General features: G+C 40.1%; 1 protein-coding gene across 1 annotated transcript in view; it reads left to right on the top strand.

The window, feature by feature from the left end:
• Nucleotides 1–25,014, top strand: part of LEKR1 (leucine, glutamate and lysine rich 1) — a 65,543-nt gene that overhangs the window by 20,042 nt on the left and 20,487 nt on the right. Inside the window, exons 4-6 of the mRNA XM_075157500.1 lie at nt 4,164–4,283; nt 4,934–5,109; nt 8,991–9,176. Of these exons, the coding sequence (XP_075013601.1) occupies nt 4,164–4,283; nt 4,934–5,109; nt 8,991–9,176 (482 nt within the window). The remainder of the gene's footprint in view (nt 1–4,163; nt 4,284–4,933; nt 5,110–8,990; nt 9,177–25,014) is intronic.

Here is a 25,014-nt window from a genome sequence, read left to right as displayed (position 1 = left end):
GGTTATTTCTTCAGATCTTCTGTGAAACGCAAGGTCTTAAATTCGAACAACCATGATAATTGCTCTTGTCATTACTTTTAGGACAATGAGTATATTTGTTTGCTGGCAAGAATCCCTTGCAACTACTTCTTTATTTTCTCATGCTATTCTTTTAGTTGTCAGCACTAGTAGTTAACATGTTATAATTCAACTCCCGCTCTGGGCAGGCTTCCTCTGGTATTCACTAAGAAAGTATGCCAGCTACAAAGATAGGATGTTAATTTTCACAGTTCATGTGAACTATAGGACAGAGGACGAGATCACTATGTTCTCACAATTCTCTCTTCATGCCAGCATTTAATGATCCATTTAACTTTTTCCTTTGTGCTAAATATCACCAAAATAACATGTTTATTTTTCTTCCTTCTTATGGCGATGATAGTAGACGGAGTGCAACTGTCTTGCCTTCTCCACCTGTTCTTTTGTGTGCGAATGACCAGAACATACTGCTAATGTCCCTTTGCAGTCTGAGGCTGCAATTCTGTGCTAACCTCATTATAGCAGATCTCTGGAATGGAAAGAGTAAGAAAATGTGTCTGTACTTATTTGCAAGTTTCCTTTTTAAACAAAAAGATCTTCAAATACTGCCCGTTCTGGAATGAGTAAGAATAGAAAATGAGCATCCAGTTTTCCATGGATCCCAAAGTTTTGATTTGCTATTGTTCAATGATAATCACTGCTTTTTTTTGCTCAAGGTATAGTTAACAGAATATATCATCTGCAAAAGTAGCATTGAATTTATGTGACTGTTAAGGGGATGGTCATTTCCTCATTAATCAGTGACACCAATCTGATTCTGCTCCCAAGTGCAATCAGACTTTATTCTCTCCCCTCCTGCCGTCCACCTCCCAAAAAATTTACAGGTAGGTATGGGTAAATTTTCCTAGCAAGGTAATGCCAGAAATTTCTTCAATTTTTTTATAACTTTTATCTTTTTTTTTCCAGTGATCACAGTTGAGCCCAAACAACTTGCTTTTTAACTACCAGATGTTCAGTTTTCGTTTTGGCAGAGCTCTACAGATGCCAGTTTCTTTATCAGGACTAATATTTTTTTTAAAATTTGCATTTTGGTGCAAATGTGTTACAGATGATCTATCTGGTAACAGTAACTAATGCACATTAATATGATGGCTAAATTTTTTCTTTTTTTTTTACTAAAAATCATTCTCATTTTCTTTTGCTTTTAAAATGGAAGCAAAGGCTGATGTAACGCTTCTGCCATCCTTTGATTTTGTAAAATATTTGTCGATGCAAATATATTATTTATTTACTCGTGACAATGAGTCACCAGTAGACAAATATATTTACTCTGCTTGCAGTAGGCTAACAATAAGTGTTGAAAGCTTACAAAGGGACTGTTTTTAACAGTTGCATATCATTGTAGTTGTACTTTCGGGGATAGAAGAATATATTAGAAAGGTTCCCTACAGCTAACAGAAAAGAAAAAAGTTGTACTGTAAATTGGTGGTCATGTGCTGTGTAGTATTCTTTCTGCGCATGTAACACAGGAAGGGAAATGGATTCAACTGTCTGTTATCCTGTACGGTTCCATTCATTTAATTACAATTATGGGAATAAGTCCCGAGTTGTTGAAAGAACAACGTTTAAAAGGTATTTATTTACACTGTGATAGCTGTGCTTGAAAAATAAACAGGTCAGAAGCACTGCTGTAATGAAGAAGTTCAAAAGGTAAATTTTAGAGGCAAAGAAAAACTCGCAGGTCCGCCGTCTGCTTCTTTGGACTGGGTGGCTGTGTCTGTTGTGGCTTAGAGTCCAGCACGAAGGTGGGCCGTATCCTAAGCAGGCAGGAGACCAGCACGTGCAACTGTGCTCAGCTGTGCAGTGATGGAGAGCTCCCTGTGCTTCCCACCCTCCTCTTCCTCTCCTGTGAGCTGGTGATGGTGGGAAAAGAAATACTGGTGGGTTCTCCTGTGTCTCATCATGGGACTGTTTTTTTCAAAATACACGTACAAAACTTGAAGTGATTAAAATGAGAAGATTGTTCAGCATCTCTGCATGCTTCCAGGTGACTGCAGGAATCGTGCCGGGCCGCAGTCTCCGCTATACCTGGTGTGGGGGAATGGGCTAAGCCGGCTGTGGAGCAGGCAGTCTGGCTGCCAACTGCAAGAGTGGGGCTGTGAGAGCGGGAAATCCCATAAATGGGGAAAGCCCCGCCGGATCAGCCTCATCTGATGAGGTGTCTGGTTTCGTTCCCCCTTTTTCTGGGTGGGAAGCACTGTGGAGACAGAGCGAAGCCCCAGCCCTGTCTCCCCAGCTGGGTGATGCTGCTGTGTGGCTGAGGCGGGGGCTGGTTAAGCAGCACTGTCTGGCTGTGAAACAAGCTGTTAGTCCGCAGCGGTGAAAGAATGTCTTTTCCCTACTTTATAGTTATGCGTCTTGAGTTGAATATTCTTGTACATGACCACGAGCATGTATCATCTGTCTCTGATCACTTTTCCTCCGGCACAGACATTCTACTTCTGCAATGTCATAATTTCATTTAAATAAGCATAATTGAAGCACAGATGTGACAAATGTTAATTTGCATTTTTAATAGGAGGGAGGGTACACAATGTATTTGTGAGTCCTGATAACAGTAAGCTTTTCTTTCCCAATCCCAGATTTAGGATCTTTTTTGGTGTCAGAATTGAAGTAAAATGCTGAAAGTTGTCACCTGCACTGTAATTTAAAAAGCCATTACGTGCTGTTGTGATGAAGCACACTCCATACCTAGGAGAAGGAAGCACGAAAAGACTTTTCAATCTATTCAAGGCAAATACTTACAGAGGGTGTTGTGACAGTGTCTCCTTCGATCCTCTTCTGTAAGATGATTGCTTGCAGGCGTCCCGAGGGGCGTTAGGAGAGGGAGGGGAACCCGAGGGGAGCTGAGGCTTTGGCAGGAGCCTGACACCCAGCCAGGATTTGTCAGGTAGAGCCACCAAATCACAGCCTTCCCGCTCTGTCTGGTGGTCAACAATGTCCTGAGCCCCAAATCTGTTGGGTGTGTTTTTTTTTTTTTCTCAAAAGAAAGGCGGGAAGTAAAGAAAATAAATGCATGTTCTCTCTGGCATATTGTGGGTCAAGCTGTGAATGTGGAAACCTAGCTCTAGTCCAGAACTTCCTGCCATCTCCTTAAGTCTTCCTTAAGAAAAATGTGGGAAAATAATCTTACTACCTTGACATTTTTGATCATTTTGATGCTAATGTCATTGCCTGAGTACATAGAGGTGACATCTGGTGGAAACATTTTTTTGTGAAAAGTTTCTCTTTAGCTCTTTAAAATGCCATTGTCAAGCTACAGAGGCCTAAATTCCAGTTGGTATAAAAATAATGGACAGGAATATATTTTACATGTGTATTTTTTATTGTTATTTGCTGAGCACCATTAATTAATTCAGCACTGCAGAAGTACAGTTTCATGAACATGAGTGTGAAACTCAGGGCAAAGGGAAACGAGAGTGACTAATTGGGATTAATTTTTGCAAATGTCTGAAATTAAGAAATAGATAAACAACCCGAATGAAAAAAAAAAATACGGTAACAGTAACCAAATATTTAGTATTTGCTGTTAGTTGACTTTAGACAATTTCTTTTTCAGCTTAGGTGAGCTCTCCATTACCCTTTCCTGCACGTCCTTGCAGTCGTGTGTAGAACCTACACAGCTCTTTGTGGTACCCTGCATCACCCTGCTGGGACAGGGTACTTACCTTTTAGGTGTAGTAGCCCCTAAGCTGGGTACCCAAGTTAAACTTTAAGCTGAGATTTTCATAATGGCATATGTTTTTTGGGGGATGAGTGAGTTCTGTGTTGCATCTGTGAATGAACACTGGATTCTTAAGATATTTATATAGCATTGCATATGAGCTTATATTGGACATATAAATTTCCACATTATTTTACAAATGTATTATGAGTATTACTTTGAAAGAGTTGCTGAAGTGGCTCATACAATAGCCAGAAGATTAAATTCTCTCCATTTGGAGATCTGATACCTCAATCTGAAATATGTGATTATCATCTCTGAAAAGACTTTCAGCATGTTTTTAATTTAAAGCTGAAACAAAAGTTAGAGGTTGGTTAGTAGTGCAAATAATATTTTCTGATTATTTTATTTACATCTATAGAATAAAAAACCTAATAGTGGAACTTAAAAACAAGGAAGATGAAATAAAAAATGTGAAGGAAGATTTGCGGTATTTCCAAGAGGAAAAGGAAACTGCCTATAAACAATCACAAGTGCTCAGGTAAGAACCCAAAAAGAAACGCTGATGTTGTGCCTCCTGTGAACATGTACACGCTTTCAACAGTCAGTTGAGAGGATTCAGTGGAGATGCAGGTGCAGGCAGGGACAATACTGTGAGTGAGAAGAGTGTTTATTGCTTTTCCAGAATATAGTGAGATGCTATAGTGTTAGCAGATGTAACTGGAAAATATCACGGTTGATTGCTGATGTTATTAGCAACAGGGTAAGTTCTTCACAAATTTAAAAGTATTAATTAACACCTAAAAGCAAGTGTGTACCACTTGCTTGTAATGCATTGGAAATACAGTATTTATTACATATATTGTTTATAAAGAGTCAACATAAGCTTCGACATACAGTCATTTAAACATGATTACTCTGATTTCTCAATAAAAAGTGATTGTACAATTGTCTGTACAATTTTCTTCGTTTATACATATAAGTTCTAAATCAACATTTAGAAGGGAGAAACTTATTATAAATATATTAAATATGCAGTATATTTCATACACTAAATTATTGTAACCCAGTATAGTATAGAACATCATATAACAGAAAAGTAGTTATCAAGTTTACTTTAGTTCCCAAGTTTACTAATAGTATTTTGTCATTTAAAAAATGTATGTCTGGTATTATTTTTCTGTCTTGCAGAAATACATTGGAACACCATTGCTCAACTCTGAGCAAGGCCGTCTCACTGTTTCCTTTTATTAGAAGTGAACTAGACAGTATTAAAGAAGTCATCTCCAGTAACCTAGAGAACTGGGCTGCCATGAAAGAAGAGATTTTTTTACAAATAAAAACTGTTAGCAAAGAAGCTTTGACAGGTAAATCATCTTGCAATAATTTTGGGCAAGGTAAAATATTTTTTGGTAGTTGAGTGTAATGCAGTAAATTAGAAGGTAAAATTAATTAGATAATTTCTAATTCTGACATTAACTTGTCCAGATCCAAAGTATTAGAAGACCCTATCTACTGCTGTGGCACCATGTGAACTGAGTTGAACTCAGTCCAGTTCCTATTGGATTAGTGTGCTTGGACCAATTGTTCAGTTAGCCACGTCAGACTGAAATGGAAGTAATATAAATACGTACCATGATTTGAAACATAAATAATATATTTGTGATCATATGATCCCATATACTCCATGAGTATATGGATATGATTGCAACACAAAGACTTGGAGATATTTTAATTTGCCGTGTGTCTCCTATTGCCAGTTTTTCACAGATGCTCACATACCAACACGATACTATATGGCAATGGTATAGTATCCTTTTGTGGAGCTGCTTGAGGGTCCTGCAGTGCTGCCTCCTCATCCCCTGGGCAGGCTGCACCTCTTCCCTTGAGCAACCTACTGGTGTATACGTGCGGTTGCCTTGAATGCGTGAGCCACTGCATACGAGCCAACCTGCACCCAACATGTAGCAAGTACTCCCTCCTTCCATTTCTGAATAAGAACAAGTAATACTCTAATATAGCTGTCTTTATCTGAGGGGTCTTTGGGATTGAAAGGGGCATGGAGCAGCCCATGGGCTGAGAATAATTCGCTTGGCCCACAGCCTGCTTCCTGCTCAGACAAGGGCAGCCTTCAGGAAAAGAGAAGCTGGGAGCAAGTCACAACCGATGGCTTGTTCATGAAGGTCGTGCCCAGCCCTCAGGCTGGCGGTCATACTTGAAAACTCGGATTTATTCTTGAATACAATTTTTTCTCTGCCTCAGTTAAGAGATTAGTTTTGCTGAAAAAAGTGTGCAGTAGTGTAATTACAGACTGTACCATCCAGAGCATCCAAACAGCCCCTGTGTTGACTTTTGCAACTTTAGTGGTCTTTGGACATAATTTTCATATACATATTCCTTTCCTCATAGTTTTTTTTGTGCTCTGTGTGTATGAGTTGATGAGCCACTATTTGCTCTGGAGGTTAGTTTTATTAGGGTTATAAGGTAGCGAAGAAGTAGGTGAGTTGACGTCACGCTTTCTGTCCTTGTGAGAAGGAGTATAACGGCATGGAGGGCGATGTGCATCTCCCAAATCACTCTGCTGGTGAAGCCATGTGAACTTCAGTGCAAATTCACAGCTTAAGTGAAACCTGTGTGCGCAGAGTATCTCAGAAAATATGTAGCTTCATTTTAAATAATAGCTCCCCAGTAGCCTGTGCTTCCTGTGAAATTAGAAGTAATTTTTAATGTTTTCAATGATTGCTTTGTTCAGACTGGGAAGAAATAAGTGGGGCAGCTGTGCCGCACGAGCAAGTAGGCACGCATCCCACTGAGACAGCGCCTGGGTCCGAACAGAGAGTTCAGGGCGTCCTGAGCCCAGGCAGCAGAAAGCCCAGAAGGGAGGGCTCTTGCCTGCTGAAGATGAGCGTGACTGGAAAATCACTCTTTAGTATTCCGTTTTTGTAAGAACAATTAATTTAAATGTCAGTGTCAATATCACACATTTTGATTCATGACTTCATCTCCTAATTAGACTGAGCACAGAAAGTATTGTATGTCCCTAAAGATTCCTCTCTTCCTGTGCTCATTCTCTGCCTACTTATTACTAATAAAGGGAATATGAGCATGCATTTCTGCAAACATCTTCAGGTTCAAAGAGAGTTATAACATTTTAAGGCTTCTTTTCTGGATTATCTCTTGTTTTATTTGTTGTAATACTGCAAATATATAGAATATTGAAGCGGAAGTGCAGCCTTTCAGGTTCTTTTAATAATTATACATACCATTATACACACTATGTATCCCCGACTGCATTCAACAATATCCCCTTGAGAACAGTGCCACAATGTGAATATTATATACATCCTTAAATCTAGCTTTCTAAATCAAAGCAATTTAGTCATGCATAATATTTTTTTTTTTTGGCCTGTGAGTGCCATTCAAAAGCTTTTATGTTCCGTTTTATGAGTTGTTCATTATTAACATATGGTAACATTAATATATAGTAATTTTTCGTTTATTTTACCTTACTGTTTTTGCAACAATATTTTTAGAACTTGTTTTCCATTCAGATTTTGAGAAGAAAAATGTTACATGAGGTGCTACTCTTTATGCCTAGACCGGTTTGCTTGGTTAGTTTGAAAACAGCTTATAAAAACCCTTGTATATGTATATTATTTAGCCTTGGTTAATTAATGGCAAGTAGAAAGAAGAATAAGAACTCAAAATCTTTTGGTATTTACATCATTTAGTCTAACAATAAATTGATTTAAGTGTGGAATAGTTGGGAAAGATTGTAGGTAATGAAAATATTTGCACCACAGAAAGAATTTAAAATTTGCACGTGGGCAGCATATAAAACATATGTGATAGGTGACTTGACAATAGAATTAGAGTTCATCTAACTTGAACATTGTCATTTTTAATGTAAATAAAAGTGATATAAGTTCTTTGGACAACTGAACACTTAAGGATGTAGTTGGAGAAGGCATAGAAAAGAATTGCAACTATTTTTGGAAATGTTCAAATGCACTCATCAAGGATAACTGAACTCAGAAAAAAATATGAAAATGTAGGAGACCCACTGTACCTCACCCATGATTTACTTATTTACCTTGCAGTAAAAACTACCTGGGAAACTTCCTTGGGACTGCTGCTCTTCCATGTTGAAGAGCTGATAAAAGATAGTGACAAAGCCTATCTTTTATATAATGAAGATGCGCTTTGTGATTAATTTAACAGCAGTAATCACCTAAAGAGTGAGAAAATGTACTACACAAGCCCAAGCATCTTCTGAACCAAAAGTTTCAAACTGAGCTTTAGCAGAAGCTAACTCCCTTGATATCTTCTCAAATTAATTTCAAAATGAGTGTCGTGGTTTAACCCCAACCAGCAAGTAAGCCCCATACAGCTGTTTGCTCACTCCCCCCTGGTGGGTGGGGGAGAGAATGGGAAAGGTAGAAGTGAGAAGACTCGTGAGTTGAGATAAAGACAGTTTAATAGGGAAAGCAAAAGCTGTGCACGCAAGCAAAGCAAAACAAGGAGTTCATTCGCTACTTCCCATGGGCAGGCAGGTGTTCCGCTATCCCCAGGAGCGCAGGGCTCCATCACATGTAACGGTTACTTGGGAAGACAAACGCCATCAGTCTGAATGTCCCCCTCTTCCTTCTTCTTCCCCCAGCTTTATATACTGAGCATGACGTCATATGGTATGGAATACCCCATTGGCCAGTTGGGTCAACTGTCCTGGCTATGCTCCCTCTCAGCTTCTTGTGCACCTGGCCGAGCATGGGAAGCTTAAAAGTCCTTGACTAGTGTAAACACTACTTGGCAACAACTAAAACATCAGTGTGTTATCAACATTATTCTCATACTAAATCCAAAACACAGCACTATACCAGCTACAGGAAGAAAATTAACTCTGTCCCAGCCTGTATTAACTCTGTCCCAGCCTCTGTATTTTAATTTGATTTTGAGATCTTAGAGGAAATACGTATTATTGCTTTAGAATAAAATTTGTATTATTTGTCAATAATATGTGTTTGACTAAATACAAGTTATCTGCGTAAAGAGATATTGCACAAGGCACTTCTTTTGGCCCTCTACATTCTCAGCAGAAGTGTTGCTAATGTACGTGGCTTACACTGACCCATACCCAAACTAGGGTTACAGAATGCTGAAGTCCTGAGGTTGTAAATCAGGTGTAATACTTCTTAGTGAAGAAGATAAATTTGACCACAGTCTATATTTTTTTTTCTTTCCTCCTCAGAAATACCCAAATTGAATCAAAGATTAGCAAAATCCCAGAGGGAGAATGAATGCCTCCAAGAAAAGGTGAAACACCTGACGCTGGTGGCCGACACAGTTGAGCTGAAAAGTCAACAGCTTCAAACTTCACTTCAGCAAGGGAACGAGCTACAAAGCAGGTGCCGTGAACTACAAAAGGAAACATTAGGTAAGAGAATTTCGACATTTCAAGCAAACTTCCAAATAAAATGAAATGTAAAAGATTTTTTTTAAAAGCATGTAAGTTGTGGCTGTTACTGTGAAAGCACTCAACAGCTCAACTCAGGCCTGAATAAAATGTGGATGTTGTGCAGTCAGAAAAGACAGTATGTCATTCTGAGGAGTCCGTTACCCTGCTGGGAACATGAGTCAGCTGAGTGGGGGGGGGGGAAGTGAAGGAAGGGAGGAAAACAAGGAAGATGGTGGTAATACAATGGTGCTGTTAGTTGACAATCTTGTGTAAAACATCAGGGAGAAGGCTCTGAGATTAAAATTAAAAGAAATGCTCTCATTTTGAGTGGAAGGCCAGGAAGGATTTTTGGCTATCAGCAACAGAACTGAAAAGTAAGTCAGGCTAAGCCAGTCTCTTTTCTCATAGATTCATTAAACTTGAGACTGTCTAATGATTTGCCCTCAAAAATCTAGAGAGTCCTCTTGAAAACTGTAAGAGCAGTGATAGCACTTGAAATTATAATGTCTTGTGAGCTCTGTTGAGACAATAACTCATTACAAAAAGATTATTTATATTAGTATCTCTTGACTCTCTTTTCTCTTTAAAGCAGTATTACATTCATAGTGCTGGCTCAGAGATGTTTTAAGACCTTGAAAACATATAGAGGTTGTGCTGTTCCGGGCACAGTTTTGAGTCATCAAATTGGCACAGCAATTACCATGCTGCCTTATGCACAGTATGTAATGTCAAATTTAAAGCAGTAGGTCTCAGTGCTAGTCACGATGAAGGAAGTTCACTGATCCTTCAATACCAGTGATAATATCAAATGTGAAACTGCAAAGTAGAAGACTGCAGATACCACCCAATGAGTTACCAACCCACATTGCTGAGAACAGTCGTTATTTTTGTCACTGTATAACAATACTGTTACGAAAGCTCCAGCAGCGATGTGTTTGAATGGTAGAAATGAGCGGATAACTCTATATCGTTTTCCAGACAGTGTCCATATAAGAAATAGACTTAATATGTCTTCCTTTTTGTGGTATTTATTCAAAAAACTAACTTTGAATGAATGCAAAATCAGTTAGATTTTGCTCTGACAAGATTCTTCTGTGGACTACTTACAGCATCCACTTTTGGTTTTTTTTCCTTGGGGAGTTGCTAAGTGTTCCAGTATCTCAAAAACTTGCCCGTGACATTTTTCGGTAGGGTCATTGATTGTAGCTACCTCTTGTTACTTAGTCCTCTGTTCAGAGTAAACTCTGGCAGGCAGGATTTGGGGAGAGGGTTGCCTTAAAAGTGTTTGGCTGTCAGTCATTAGCCACAGTATCTCATTCTGAAGACCTGAGTAAATGGAAAGAAATGCATCAATTCCAATTAAATTGCCTTTTTCAAGACAATCTTGAACATACTGTTGGACAGTGTAAAAAATTGTACCTTTTTGTTTGGCTTGTATGTAAAATCGCTAGGAGAGATTTTTTAGGAAACGTGAAATAAAATGCTGGTAGGACATAAATGGTATCTGCTGTGTTAATTGTTTGCAAAAAAAGTAAACAATCTCTATTATATGTACATTTTTATATATATGTATACATATAAAATATATATTATGTATTTGAGACAAGAGCCTGAGTAAAAAAATATAATAAAAAAGCCAAAATTCCAAATAAGCTCAAGATAACATCACTAGAAAAGATAAAATTGAAGGAATTAACTAGTTGCATTGGTTAACTAAATCACGCTGCTTGTCCCAACAGTATAATGTTGACTGTGACTTCTCACGGTTTACTTGAAACTTGTTTGGAAAAGATGCTAAAAATATCTTATCCTCTATCTTCTCAAAAGACAAGTGTGTTTCTCCTCCATTAAGAGATTCTTGTTTTATCCAAATAATCTGTGTACGTGTATAACCGCCAGGTTTGACTATTACAATGCCACAGTCCAAAATTTGGAAATTACATACTTTAGAATATTCTGTGTGTTTTGCTTCTTAATGTTCACTTTCTGTCTTTACTTACATTAAAGTAACCCTAGAGATTGAGCTGAGAGGCTCTTACTGTACTAGGAATCACTCAAGCGGATAGTATCACTCAAAAGAAGATAGCCAAGGTGCCTGGCTCAAAAACAGCATGAGTGCCGCAGATCCTGCAGTAGAACCTACAGCAATGATTTATTGCTGTTGATGAAGCTTTCTTTTCTCTGCTAGTAGGGTAGCACTTACGGAAAGAAAGCTTGTTTGCTCTTTAGTGTGGTCTTGTGCCATGCAAAGAAACTGTCTGAAAGTTCATTTGTACAGCAATCTGGATATTTTACTAGAAGTGCTGATAATTGCAGTGATTCATATGCCACTTTGAGGACGATTGTCACAGATGCCCTGTTCAGAAGCCATGCACCGATGTTTTGGCACGTGCTTGTTACATGCTTATGTAGTGTCATGTTGTGGTCACACTGTTGCATTCTTTAAGAAACAGTAGACATAAAACGCTCATTTTGCCCTAATGCTTGGCTTTCTTCTGTGTTCATTATTACTGGGAAACTTGTTTCCACGTTCTTTTTAGAAATATCTTATCCTCTATCTTTGTATAAATAGACACAAGTGGTCATAAGTCATAAGCAGTTACATCATTTATTATTTGCCTTTCTCTAGAAATCTGAGTTTCTGCAGTTTTCAGAATGGGTCTACTACCTGGCTGCCTTGAGGAAAACATAATTACGTTTGACATGCATTTTTTAGGTGGAAAAATTAATCAAAATAAAACAATCTCAATGCAAAAAATAGCTCCTTCTCAAGTATACTTTGACGTTTCATTTGTGTTGAAAAGTGGTTTAATTGTTTTATACTAAATAAAAAAACCTTGTGAGTAGCACAAGTTAAGTTGTCTGCTGGTGTGCAGACTGCTGTAGTTCCTTCCTTAGTGTAAGCACGAAGAACAGTTCTTCGTACAATTTCCAGAACTGTAGATTTTACTTTTTATAAGATGCCATGTTCAATATAACTCAGATAATTTTACGCATTACTGAGTTAAACTTTTCTGGTGAAGTGGCTGTATGTGGGCATGTGAAGCTGTCTGTGAATTCAGTGGTAGTTCACGTGCATTCTTGGGAGCTGGAATGTTGGCACTCGCTGCTGTTGTAGAAAGTCTAAAGTCCATTTAATTCAGTATTCTGTCCTCACCGCTGAAAAACACAGCGTGGCTCAAAGGAAGGAGCAAGAACTCTAGAATAGCAATTATAGGATAATCTATCTTCCTTAGGTGCCTCATCTTGATCTAAGAGGTCCTTGAGCCTAATAAGACAATCTTTTAAGCTTTGAAATATGTGGTTTAATATCATTACATAAGATACTTGTATCGTTACATTTATGCTGATATGAAAATTACCCTTAGTTAGAGTTCCCTTTTTGGTTTTGTTAAGCTGTTTACTTCGGAGGTTCCCGTAAACAATGAGTTCATAGTTTGTTCATGTGCATTGTAAAAATACACTTTCTTTTTCAGTTTTTCCCACCTTTAACTCCATGGAGAATTGTCTTATTCTTATGTTAGAAGACCAAAGAAAGATGCTCACAGTCTGTGATTTTTTTTTTTTTTTTTTTTTAAAAAAAAAAAAGATTACTCAGTGTGTTATATATTTTTGTGATGCTTGCATGGCTTTGTGGCCCATCGTCTCAAAATCTGAATTTACTTCCCTAAGTTGACATGTTGCATCGGACCAGCACATCAAGCACTTACATCTAGGTTCTAATTTCTTACCTTTAATTGATATGCATAACTTAGGGCAGTAACTGTAGTATATATTTGAGTACCACATCATGAGCAGGTTCAGACTAGCTCACATAGAGCATCTCTACTTTATGTGCTGAAAAAATCTGAGCTTACAAAGAAGTGCCTGTTCTAGAGGCCCTATTCCAGTCTGTGGATCATCGTGCCCATTTTCTTTTTTTAAAATTTTGCTGTATAAGAAAACCAAGATTGTTCAACATGTCCTATAAGATGACCACTGTTTTCAGTGGTTTAGAATATTACCAAACTTAACTGATGAATGCTTTTTGAATATTAATTCCAGTAAAAATGGTCATAGCTTTCACAAGGGTGGGATGGCTGGAAAAGTCATTGGATTTTATGTTTAAGTCTTACGCTGCAAAAATTTTGTTGAAAACCCCATGAACCTTCTGTTCTCTGAAAAAGGACTTTGAAGACAGGAGGTTTGACAGTTTTCTTGACATAGAGAACCAAGTTAAACTGACTTCTCAGCCTTTGAATAGATATTTGTTGGTGTGGTGGCTAAACTCTCTGTGTTTTCGGTTTACAAGTCTCCAGAATACAAGGGCTGGGCAGCACCTTCCCAAGCCTTGCTTGTTCCTGTGGCGCTGGGCAACAGGACAGAAGACAAGGAGGTTGTCTCTTCTGTGCGCCCAGTGCTGTGCCTGCCGAGTGCCCTGGCCACTGGGGAAGGGAACAGCCGGGAGGGGGCAGAGACCGGTGCGGGAGTGCATAGGTTAGGACATTGGGACAGGGATATCGGGGAACTTGGCTCTCCAGCTGCTCTGTAAATGAGCTGTAAATGCCAGTCCTGAATAGCTAGAGTTCTTTCATCCTGTATGGCGACAGACGCAGGAATACTGTGGGAAAAAAACCCAGTATGCAATTATATCCTGAACGAGTATTTCATAATGCATAGTTAATAAAGCATGAAAAAACAGCTGATATTTTTATATGTTTGACTGCAGCACTTACCACAATCGCTAGTGCAGTTTTTGAGTGTTGCACTGTATGTATCTTATCATAGAACCATAGAACGGTTTGGGTTGGAAGGAACCTTAAAGATCATCTAGTTCCAACCCCCCTGCCATGGGCAGGGACACCTTCCACTAGACCAGGTTGCTCAAAGCCCCATCCAACCTGGTCTTGAACACTTCCAGGGATGGGGCATCCACAACTTCTCTGGGCAACCTGTTCCAGTGCCTCACCACCCTCATAGTGAAGAATTTCTTTCTTATATCTAATCTAAATCTACCCTCTTTCAGTTTAAAGCCATTACCCTTGTCCTATCACCACATGCCCTTGTAAAAAGTCCCCCTCCAGCTTTCTTGTAGGCCCTCTTCAGGTACTGAAGGCTGCTATAAGGTCTCCCCGGAGCCTTCTCTTCTCCAGGCTGAACAACCCCAACCCTCTCAGCCTGTCTTCATAGGAGAGGTGCTCCAGCCCTCTGATCACCTTCGTGGCCTCCTCTGGACTCGCTCCAACAGGTCCATGTCCTTCTTGTGTTGGGGGCCCCAGAGCTGGACGCAGTACTGCAGGTGGGGTCTCACGAGAGCAGAGTAGAGGGGGAGCATCCCCTTCCTCGACCTGCTGGTCACGCTGCTTTGATGCAGCCCAGGACACTGTTGGCTTTCTGGGCTGCCACCCCACATTGCTGGGCTTGAGCTTCTGATCAACCAATACCCCCAAGTCCTTCTTCTCAGGGCTGCTCTCGATCCATTCTCCGCCCAGCCTGTATTTGTGCTTGGGATTGCCCTGACCCATGTGCATCCTACCCTGCACACCGTCGTTCTTCAGTGAGAAGCATGATTAGAGCCGTTTCCTTTTTTGCTTGAGTCCCAAAGTCTACTGTCCCATTCTCATTTTGAATCATCCCAAAATCTAGGGACATTGCAGGGTGTTCTGGAATAGTGTTCACAGAAGGAAACTGGAGCGATGTGCTAACAGAAATAACTTGTTATGGTGGCTGGGAAAAGGGTGCTCTCAGCAGTGCATGTCGAGAAAGAGCTAACGAGCAGGTGGATGGAGTCAGCGTCCTTCATTTCTCCTGCAGCCAGGGAAGTGCAGCTTTCTCCAGGCTTTGTGCTGTGCAAGGAGATGATGACTACAAAACGCTGTGTGGTTAAACACAGCAGGTACAGAAGGAAAAACAAAAGAGCTTTTCTTTTTTCCCTCTGGCCTGGTTCCAGATGATTCTTAAGATTAACAATGGTTTGTTGCGTTGGGTGTCCTCATCTGAGCAACAGCTCCCGTGTACTTCTCAGGCACTTCAGTTCTAGTTTCTATTCTTCTATGCCAGTGAATCAGGGGAGTGTACAGAGTGCGCTTTCAACGGTGTCTAGCGTTTCACTGGAGCAGATCAAAGGTGTCAATAGCAATGGGACTGCAAACTGTCCTTTCCCACTGCTGTCGTGGCTTCTCAGTCTTGCACACACCACAGCTCACTTTCACCTCCATACCATCACCAGGAGCTAATGATGTTTTTACCAAGAGAAAAGTTGATGAAAATGTCCTCTTTGCCTGCTTCTGATGGAAAATTTTACTCTGTCCCCTAAATCCTGTGGATTTATATCTGTATCAACCCTGCTGGTGGATTTTGTTTCTACATTTTTGCATTTTCCGTTCCACATTTATGGGTTAAGAAGTTACACGTTGTAGTTTCTGTAGTGATGGGGTCAAATCCCCCTCTGATGGCTGGGCATCTGAGCCTGTAACTGGTGCCACATTGGTGGGTATGCCTCCTTTTGCCTTTATTTCTTCCATTCTGCCTTGGGAGCCTCTGGGCGTGAAGAGTGGTCACTGACTTTTCTTCCAAACAGTATTAACAAGACTTGCATATCATCTAGGAAGCTTGTTGACCTCTATAGGAAATTGCAAAGTAAAAACATATTAATCAGCAATCCAGGTGGTGAGTATCACATCTCTACTGGAAAACTTACTAACTTTCCAAAATTACTCTTTTTGTCCAGAATCCTCCTCCAAGTTAATTTGGGGAGGATGTTTATGATTCAGCTCTCACCAGTTATGTTGTTCTTGGAATTCAGCTTTAATGTGAGCAACTACAGAGTTCTGCTTTTGATGAGAGAAAAAACTTGGGATTTATTGAACTAAATTATCATTTTTCACTTTGATATGACATAACTGAAAGTGAAGGCATGACTCTTGAAAGAAGCCTAAAATGTTAGAATATTCTGAAGAAGTTTTATCCATGCTTACATCTTTATTAATTTTTTTCCACTGCTAGCATTGATAGGAGACCTAGCCAAGAGCTGTTGTCTATGTTTTTGTCTTTTTTTCCCGTCCACTTCAAAGGAATATTTTGGAAGCTGCTTATTGATGTTTATAAAGAGATTTTAAAATTTACAGTGCTCTACAGAGCTACGCCTACCCTCAAGAAGTCTGTGAAGTGCACTGCTACATTATCTCTCCTTTAAATATGTTTCCAGAGAAGAGGGATTAAAAAAAAAAATGCATATGTAATGGGTTCATTGAAAGTTATCTCAGTGGTTAGTGTGACTGGGTGGATTCTCGGGCATTTCGGCAGTGTAATACTTGAGCAGAAGGGTCACTGTGACCGCCTCTCATCATGCTGTGCTGCTTGACTCACTATTTACTTATTTTGCACGTCAGGTTTCTTTTTTAAACTACGTATAATAAAAACTTGAAATAGCAGACATTTTGTCAAGAAAACACAAATAGAACATCGTATATGGAATTCATACAGAATATTAGGGCTTGGCTAAATCTTAATGAACAGCTAAAATATCAGCTAAGCAGGTTGATGTTTTATGTGAGCCATTTTAAAATTTATTTTTATGAATAAAAGAAGTAGCAGTTACTTCATAATAAATCAGTTATTAAGAAACAATAAAATGTTTGATGTGGATATCCAGAAGGAGATTTCAAGGCAGAAAGACTGCTAGCTCAGGCATTTTTATTCTACCCGTCCTGAATAGATCAGTAAAACACAAATCCATACGCATTTGAAGAGGTTTGTCTATATGGAACACGTTGCTGGATTGGGGTAGTAAAGCCGGCTAATGCACTGGTGATAAAAATGTTCTCTTTGAAATACAAAACATTATTTTCTTCATGAAACAAGCATCAAATATTATATGAGTTTGCCATTGTATTAAAATAAATTAGTAGCAACAAACAACACTTTTTTTTTTTTTGCCTCATTTGATCTCAGTGAAAATCAATTCCAATTAGCTGGATTTACACCGTATAAAGTCAGTGTGTAGGAAATCAGCCAGATCTAGAGTGTCCATCGTTTGGTGGGGGTGTGTGGTTTTTTTTTTTGTTTTAATTTGTTTTTTGTTTGTGTTTTTTTTCCCTCACAAAGTACTTTGAAGCTAATGTCCCTCTTTGGTACTGAAATAGTTCAGTGCTCCAGGAAAAAAAACCTACCGGGATTTGTGATTTACATGTTTCGAAAGGATTTTCCCTTCTGCACCCAATATTTTGAAGATTCTTCTTTTGTGTATTTATCATAGAATTGTAAATTATTGAATATATCATATGATAGCAGTCATTTGCAAGAGCTGAAACTAAGCATTAGTTTCTGCTATTGTTTCTTTTTTCTTGTGCTTCTCATGACTTTATGAAAATTATCTTTGTGAGTTACGTTTTGCCAAAGAGGTGAATTTGATTGCTGGTTTCGTACCACTTTTCAGAGTCACAATGCATCACCCAGTTAGCTAGAGATGACAGGTCTTGAAAAATCCTCAGTGCAGGGTAAGGTCTGGTGAATAATTGTCTGATCAAATAGAGTCACAAAAAAAAAAAATCAATAATGCCATGTGAAGAGCTGCAATAGCATGTGCTCCTAAAGGAGAGGAGCTGATATCTCTGCTTTCATTTTTAGTACCAGCCAAATCCTTTCCTCCACTTAATCACAGATATAGAATAATTTTTCTTCACAAAGTCATTGCAGTTTTTGTATAGCCCATTTAGAGTTACAGGTTTACCTCTCTATGGGTTTAAATTGCTGGCTATGCACATGAAATCTCTCTTTTAAATCTTTTGATGCTACTGCTTCATAGGCTACTTAAGTTACTAAATATAAACTTAGCAGTGGTCTGCTGACATAGTAAGAGTAATGAGAGATGATTGAAAAATGCAGGCAGCTGTAGGAGTAGCTGGGTAGTTTGAGTGGGTATGTTCGCACTCTTCATGGAAAGAAGGAGCAGTATTTTCATCTACATGAAGTGTCTTTAATGACACTTTAAAGACCGCTTTGAAGAGCTTTGAAAATCCAAAGAGAGAATAGTTTCCTGTAGTTTTAGGTAGGCTGCAGTTCAAATATCCACTATTCATACTACAAGTACTGTTGAAATATTTTTTTTTTAATTAATTCCAGCTGCAGTACTAAGAATTTGAAGGGTGAGATCTGGGGAATGCAGTGTTGGTGTTTGAACAGAATGTGACAAATGTGTTAGACGAAGCAATGGCTCATTAGCGCTTTTCAGCAGTCTTTTACAGTGGAAAAGGAAACAGATGAATACGATGGAAAGAACAGCATCCTAGTTCTCTTCAACTAGGTGTTGGGATAATGCTGTATTTGAGTATGATTTAGTTACAGAAGGGCCCCACTTTGTTTCTTGAGGAGAAGCAGGAATCCATGTTAAAGGAAATATATTTATTGTATTTTGTTTCATCTGCTTGGCCTGCACACTGAGAAAAAAAAAAATCTGTCTCCAAGGAAAATTAAGGTCAGAAGCTCCATTTTCTCATCTTCAGTTTTCTCAGCCAATAGGTAAGTGACAGTATTTCAAATCAATTTTAATACATAGGAGAAGCAGGTCTGTAGGAACAATTCTGACATATCCCAATTAGATTGAGTTCAAAAAGGCAGGAACGTATGCAGAAAATTCAGGCCTAAGGACCAAATCCTTTGATGCCCGAGTCCTGGCCATGGCTGAACAAGTACCACGTAAGCACGGAACCCTGGCCATGGCTGAACAAATACCACGTAAGCACGGAACCCTGGCCATGGCTGAACAAATACCACGTAAGCAATCCCTCTGACTGCAGAAGTGTTTGTAACATGTCACTTGGGGAGTAGGGGGAGAGAGAGGGGAGTGGGGTTTGCTGAGATAGTGTCGTTTCTCGTCATAAGAAGTGCTTCATAAGGTCTTGGAAAAGATTGCTGTCATGTTTGCATGGTGTATGCAGTGGCTGGCTTATTCTTTTGAGGGCACTGAGGGTGTCCTGGATTTGTACCACTCAAAAGTATTTAGAATCTGGTCCCTTCTCTTGCTTTTTCTATACTTGTTTTATATACAAACATGAAAGAACTAACATACTAGGTCAGACCAGAGGTCCAGAAAGCCCAGTCCTGGCAGTGGTCAGCAACATATGCCGGGGGAGATAAGAAACAGGCACTCCTTTTTCTGGCACATCCTCCCAGTTCCTGGCAGCTTTTAGTGATTTAGAGACTTCCTGGTGGCACTGGTCAGGTCTCCAGAAAGGATGTAGATCTATACGGCTGGAGTCCATCCCTGGGCTCCTTCCAGACAGGCTTGTGCTTGTGAGTCACAAATAAAAATAAGTACTTTCTCGTGTATACAAAAAATAATTTATCTTAGAGAATATAGTACATGAAATATTATAAATAAAAATAAATAGTTCTGTTCTGTGTGTGCAAGGACTTTGAGTATATTTAGTTCACTTCTTTGGTCTCCTTAGAAACATACAATGAGGCAAATTATTCCTAGTGTGACACATTAATTTTTCATGTATATTTCATATTTCTCACTGCTTCTCTACTATGCTTTTTAAATAAATGTACTTAAAAGTATCTATGTTAACTGTACATCCTAATTTGGTCTAGCATTAATGTTCTAAGAAAATTTAAATATTTTTACCCCTTTTGACACAGCTCATCAACCAGTATTCAGGGCCTTCTTGGTTGCTCCCTACAGGGAGTTGTTTTTTAATAGGTTTTAAAGAATACCTGCAAGCTCCTATTTTCCAGAATACCAGAGAAATTAAGTAACAGGAGCTGGGTTCCAGTCTGTCCCGGCCAGGGATCTGTGCAGCTCTCTCCATTTCTATCTCCTGACCGTCTTCTAGGTTCAAGCTACTGGTGTTTTCCTGACCCCTTGGACTCTCTGTTTCTTTCTGCCTGTCCCTGTAATGTTGCTGGGCTGTATTTGCCCTGCTCCCCTTCTGCCTCACTTCCCTTACAGCAATATCGTGGCTCCTGCGTTTGAGTTTCTGTTCCAGCCAGTCTCTTCTGTGCCTGAAAGAGCATAACTGCTGCTCACCGTTTCCCAAATGAAGGACATTTCTCACACCCGCCAGCCTCGGGGAGGTTTCGTTCAGTACGCCAGCATGACAAATATTATCTTGATCTGAGGTAATAGAGGGAGTGTCTCACAGGGTGCTTGTGTTCATGTATATCTGGACTAAGTCCCTGAAGAAGATTGATCCTAAAATGAGATTAATTGGACAAAGGAAACCGTATCATGGCAAGAGCCGGGCTGGTCCCGGCTGGCCGAGGGGACCCAACGGTCTGGGAGTGCCTGGAGGGGGGAGAGGAAGGTGGTGGGTCCAAACTCTCCTGGGGAGTGGCAGGGGGTAAGGCAGGGGACACCGGCCACAGCTTTGGAGCCTGGGAGCTTCGGGATGGACGTTGAGAGAAGGTTTTTCGGCAGAGGGTGGTGCAGCGCAGGAGGAGGCTGTCCAGAGGCTGGGGGAGTCTCCAGCCTTGGGGGTCTGCAAGACTCAGCTGAATAAACCCATGGATAACCTAGTCTGGTTTTGTCAGCAGTACTGTTCTGGGCAGAAGGTTGAACTATGCAACCCCCAGAGGTCCCTTCCAGCCATCCTCTCTGTGAGTCTGTACCTGGCTGAATAATGATGAGAATTTCATAAAGCTTGCTAAAATAAAAAATATTTTAATCTGTGATTCTTCTGCAAGTAGTTGACTACTGCTGGCACATACGCACTGAGACTGGGTATTTCTCGTCAGCAGGATTGGAGGGCAGCACGTGCAGCCTACACAGCCTTTCTGCTTCTCGGTGAGAGCGTGAATGGGACTGCCCCAGTGGCTTTTTCTCATCAGTGACTGGTATGATGAGTCAGAGCTTGTCTTGTTTAAACCAAACTATCTGCCAGTTGTTCCGCAAACCGTGCTTAAATAAAGGGAAAATGAAACTACTTTCTCCCTGTGCTGTTTTCTATGGGCTATAGCGATGTGTTAGAAGTAGCAAATCCACTTGTTTGCAATCCCCAGGCAGGTAGTAAGAAATGCACTGTATTTCTGAAATTGGAAGCCGATAAACTTTGTAGACATGCATTTATTCTTAGGTAGGCACAGTCATTTTAGGCCAGAGACTTAGTGCTACAGAACAGATTCATACCATGACTGGCATTGACCTAAATAGAGCTGTGCTGTTGAGTTTCTGTCCGCCAGCAGCTGAGCTGGTGCTGCTAAGGCAAAAGGGTCTTAAGTAATGACTGGGGTCTGCGTGTCTTCAATGGCGATAGCTATTTGAGCTGTGCATATTAACCTCTCTAGAGTCTTAACTTCCAGCAAACAGTCTTCCTTTTCTTACACATGTATAAAACACTGAGCTTTTATTTAGATGAGACCAAAATTTTCAGAAGGTATCTTGGATTTTTTGTAGGTTTTGCAGGAAAAGTAGAAAATTACACGGTTCTATCACGCGTTCTTCTGAACTGATATCACTGTGAATCTGTTACGAATTAGCTGCAGAATTGATGGCTTCCAGAAGAGTGGCTGCTCACCCAATGTGAATGTAGTTCACCGTGCCTTTTTTTTTTTTCCTTCACTGAAAACTTTACCAGTCGTTGCTATTTACAAAGCAGGAACTGGAGCCCTTCATTCAGCACCGTGCCGTTGGCCGGGCAGCTGGAGAGGATGCGAACTGGGTGGCTAAATTCCTGAAACCCATTTCTGGGCAGACTCTGTGCTCAGTGTTTTGCAGACACTATGGGCTGCATCTATGGGAATTCGCCCAAATAAGAGGAAACAGTCAGCAACTTTGGTTCTTTTTCTTTGGTTCTTCATGTCTTTTCTTTGTGCATGTTCTGTGCTGTGCCCCCTCGGTCTGTGCCCTTATCACAACAGCCTCACTTTATGATACTGCTAAAACACAGAGGTGTAGGGGAGGCAGTCTCTGCCTTAGTCACCTTTTGTCCCTGTTTGAAGGCAGGGCTGATCGCATGTGCTGCTGAAAGGTTACTGTTGACTGTTTATGACTACGGTAAGATACATTGTGAATCACAAAGGTAAGTAAAATTAAACATGAATGATATTGAGATGGATTTGGACTGAAGATTCTTTAAAATGTGGTACTGCTTAAAGCTTTAAAATAATTATCAGTATTACAAAGGGTGAATACTTTTTGTTGGTTTTGCATATTTAGCAATAAGCTTTATTTTCATTACTGGAGAACACTTTTACATAAGCACTTGAATACGTTTTTCTTTATTCATCAAGTTTTCAGGATAAGTTTCCATTTGTATTACCATTCTCCTTATTAGTTTCCTCATTTTTGCTATGTGTTTCAAACTTGATTGAAATCTGTATTATTTAGTCTCTGTGGGCGTGGGTCTGATCCCTCAGACTTTCTGCTAACCAGCTCCTGTTGACTTTGGTGGGAACTCTCTCTAGAGAAGACTTGCAGAAACCAGCCGTATAATTGAATCCATCTACTCCTTCATGAAAAACTCCTGTCCAATGCTCAGTCATTATGAAAACTTCTCAAAACAAATTGAGTAAAAGAAGAAACAGAGCTGAAAGAGACCACCCAAAGTACTAGAACGAAAATAAGCATTATCCCTCTCCTTTTCCTTTATTCCAGAACTTGTGTCCATGCTCCCACATCTAGGAAGAGGAAAAAAGACCGCAGTTTAACAATTGCCAGAGGTCTTCTATAATAACAATTTTAAAAAAAATTGTCAAAAAGAGATGTTTTTGAAAAACTTCTCTGTAATAACCATCCCCACGTGAAGGAAAGCAAAGGGCTCTCCTTTTTGTGGTGTTTATCTACAGTAATTTGGTCTTAATCTGTTTTAACAAAGCAGTCACATTGCAGAAGAACTTGCTGTTGTCAATGTTAGATTGTTCCCACATGTTCCGTGTAACATCTGCTTAGTGTGTGAAGCCAAAGTTTCCCCTTTTTCTGTAGGCATTCAGAGCCATTTACTTCATAAGCCAATGTCAGAATGAATGACAGGAAATTAAAGTTATTTATTTAGCTTTGGAAAAGTGTACAGAACAATGCATTACTGAAGAATGCCCAGTTGAAGAAACGGAAGTAAACGAAAGTAACTGCAGGTGGTCTAATCTGTTCTCCGTGTACTTGGCCACGACTTCCCGTTCGTAGAGAAGGTGAAGATGCCAGCTCTGAGCAGCAAACCTCGCAGCTTGGTCCGGTGTCTATTGTGCAGTTTTTTGATGCAGATAACAGGATTTAGATAACATAGTGACTGCGTGGCTTTGATTACAATGGGAGTTTGTCAGAGAAGTCTTTAAAACAGCTGAGAGGAAGTTTTGGCAAGAACACTGTCACACAAACATGATTTTTAAATAGTTGTAAGTTGTCAGTGATTTATCTCTACGGGTTCTGTTCAACAGCAAGCATGGATGCTTGGTGGCTCATTCCCAGGAAACTGAGGGAAAACGTGGTTGGCTTTCCAGTCACAAAACTGAAACAGTGAGAGGATACTGAGAGATTATAAACTACTGGTTCCCAGTGTTTTTGACAAGCAGTTAACCTATCCTCACCATTTATTGTGGTCATTCGCTGCTATCAAAGTTTGGGCACTGTTGACAATAGCTCTGTGGAAGAGCTTCAGATCACCTTCCATCAATTTGAGGAGCACAGTCAAACCAAAGCACCTGGGGGCTTGGTATCACAGGACGAATGGCAGAGACAAACAGGGGTAAATGCAGGATAGCGTTTATTTAGTAAACATTATTCCAAGTGTAGTCAGCATCCAGTGCATCAGAACAGGGGTGCTGGGAAGAGCAGCATGAAGAGCTGGGAATGTCCCCTAATCCAAGTAGGAAAAGAGAAGGTACCTGTCTCAATCTCTTCTTTTCCTCTAGGAGTCGAGGTCAGCAATCTTCAAATCCTTTTTTAGTGCTGAATGCTAGTCCTTGGTCGTACCCAGCTTTGAAGGGGCACTATAAGGAATACTGAGAAACGGTAGAATCTGAAACAATTTGATTTTTTTCAGGAAAAGTCCTTTCCAATGCCTTCAAAGCTGCTAATTGCTTAACTCACTGCACAGGAAAACATACAGTCATAATGGGTTAAGGAGGGATGGGGAGAGCAGATGAAAAAATGTTGAACCAAGTTTTAGCTGAATAGTTTGCAGCAAAGTTGTGTGTGCTATTAAATAGGATGACTGCCGCTGAGCACAGTGGTCAGGGAGGTGATGTTTGGAGCAATGCCGCTTTAGAGGTGACTGTTTCTTCTTCACCTCAAGCTTCTCCTAGCTCAGCTGTTGCTGCACTGTGCTGTGTTTTACGGTGGGAGCATATTCTCTGTCTGCTGCTGCTAAGACTGGTGTTTTTGACAGCCTTCCTGAGAGGTCTTGGCTCTCCCCCAGCTGACTGCGTGCCCGTACAAGTGGAACCGCACAGATCCTTGCTGTTCTCCTGACTGTCTCTGTACAGAACCTACGCTTTGCCTCTGGGGAAACGGGGCAGGGACTGGTCTGCGGAGGTAATAAATGCCACTTGGAACGGAGTGCGAAGGAAGTTTAACTTAACTTTTGCCAGACCATAGCTTGATTTATGTGCAAGGCTTAATTTAACTGTTGCCAGACCTTTTCACTTTCCATTTCTTTTCAATATTGTTGTGGGAAAACGGTCTTCACCACAGAGCTAGAAGTATCTTCTTCCTATATGATGAAGAGGTCGGTCTCTATGGATTTCTGAGACTTCTTTTGTCTAAATGCCAACGTATGGTGCTCTCAGGTAGAACTGTATCCAGTTGCTCCTTTCGATTCTTTAAGTTTCTGAAAGGCTGATGTAAATGGTTAGTATTCTGTACTAACTGAATATAGATAGCAGTTAATTGTTAGTGATAGGT

Source organism: Calonectris borealis, chromosome 9 (assembly GCF_964195595.1).
Source record: "Calonectris borealis chromosome 9, bCalBor7.hap1.2, whole genome shotgun sequence".
Taxonomy (NCBI): Eukaryota; Metazoa; Chordata; class Aves; order Procellariiformes; family Procellariidae; genus Calonectris; species Calonectris borealis.
This window is presented reverse-complemented; position numbering and strand designations above follow the sequence as displayed.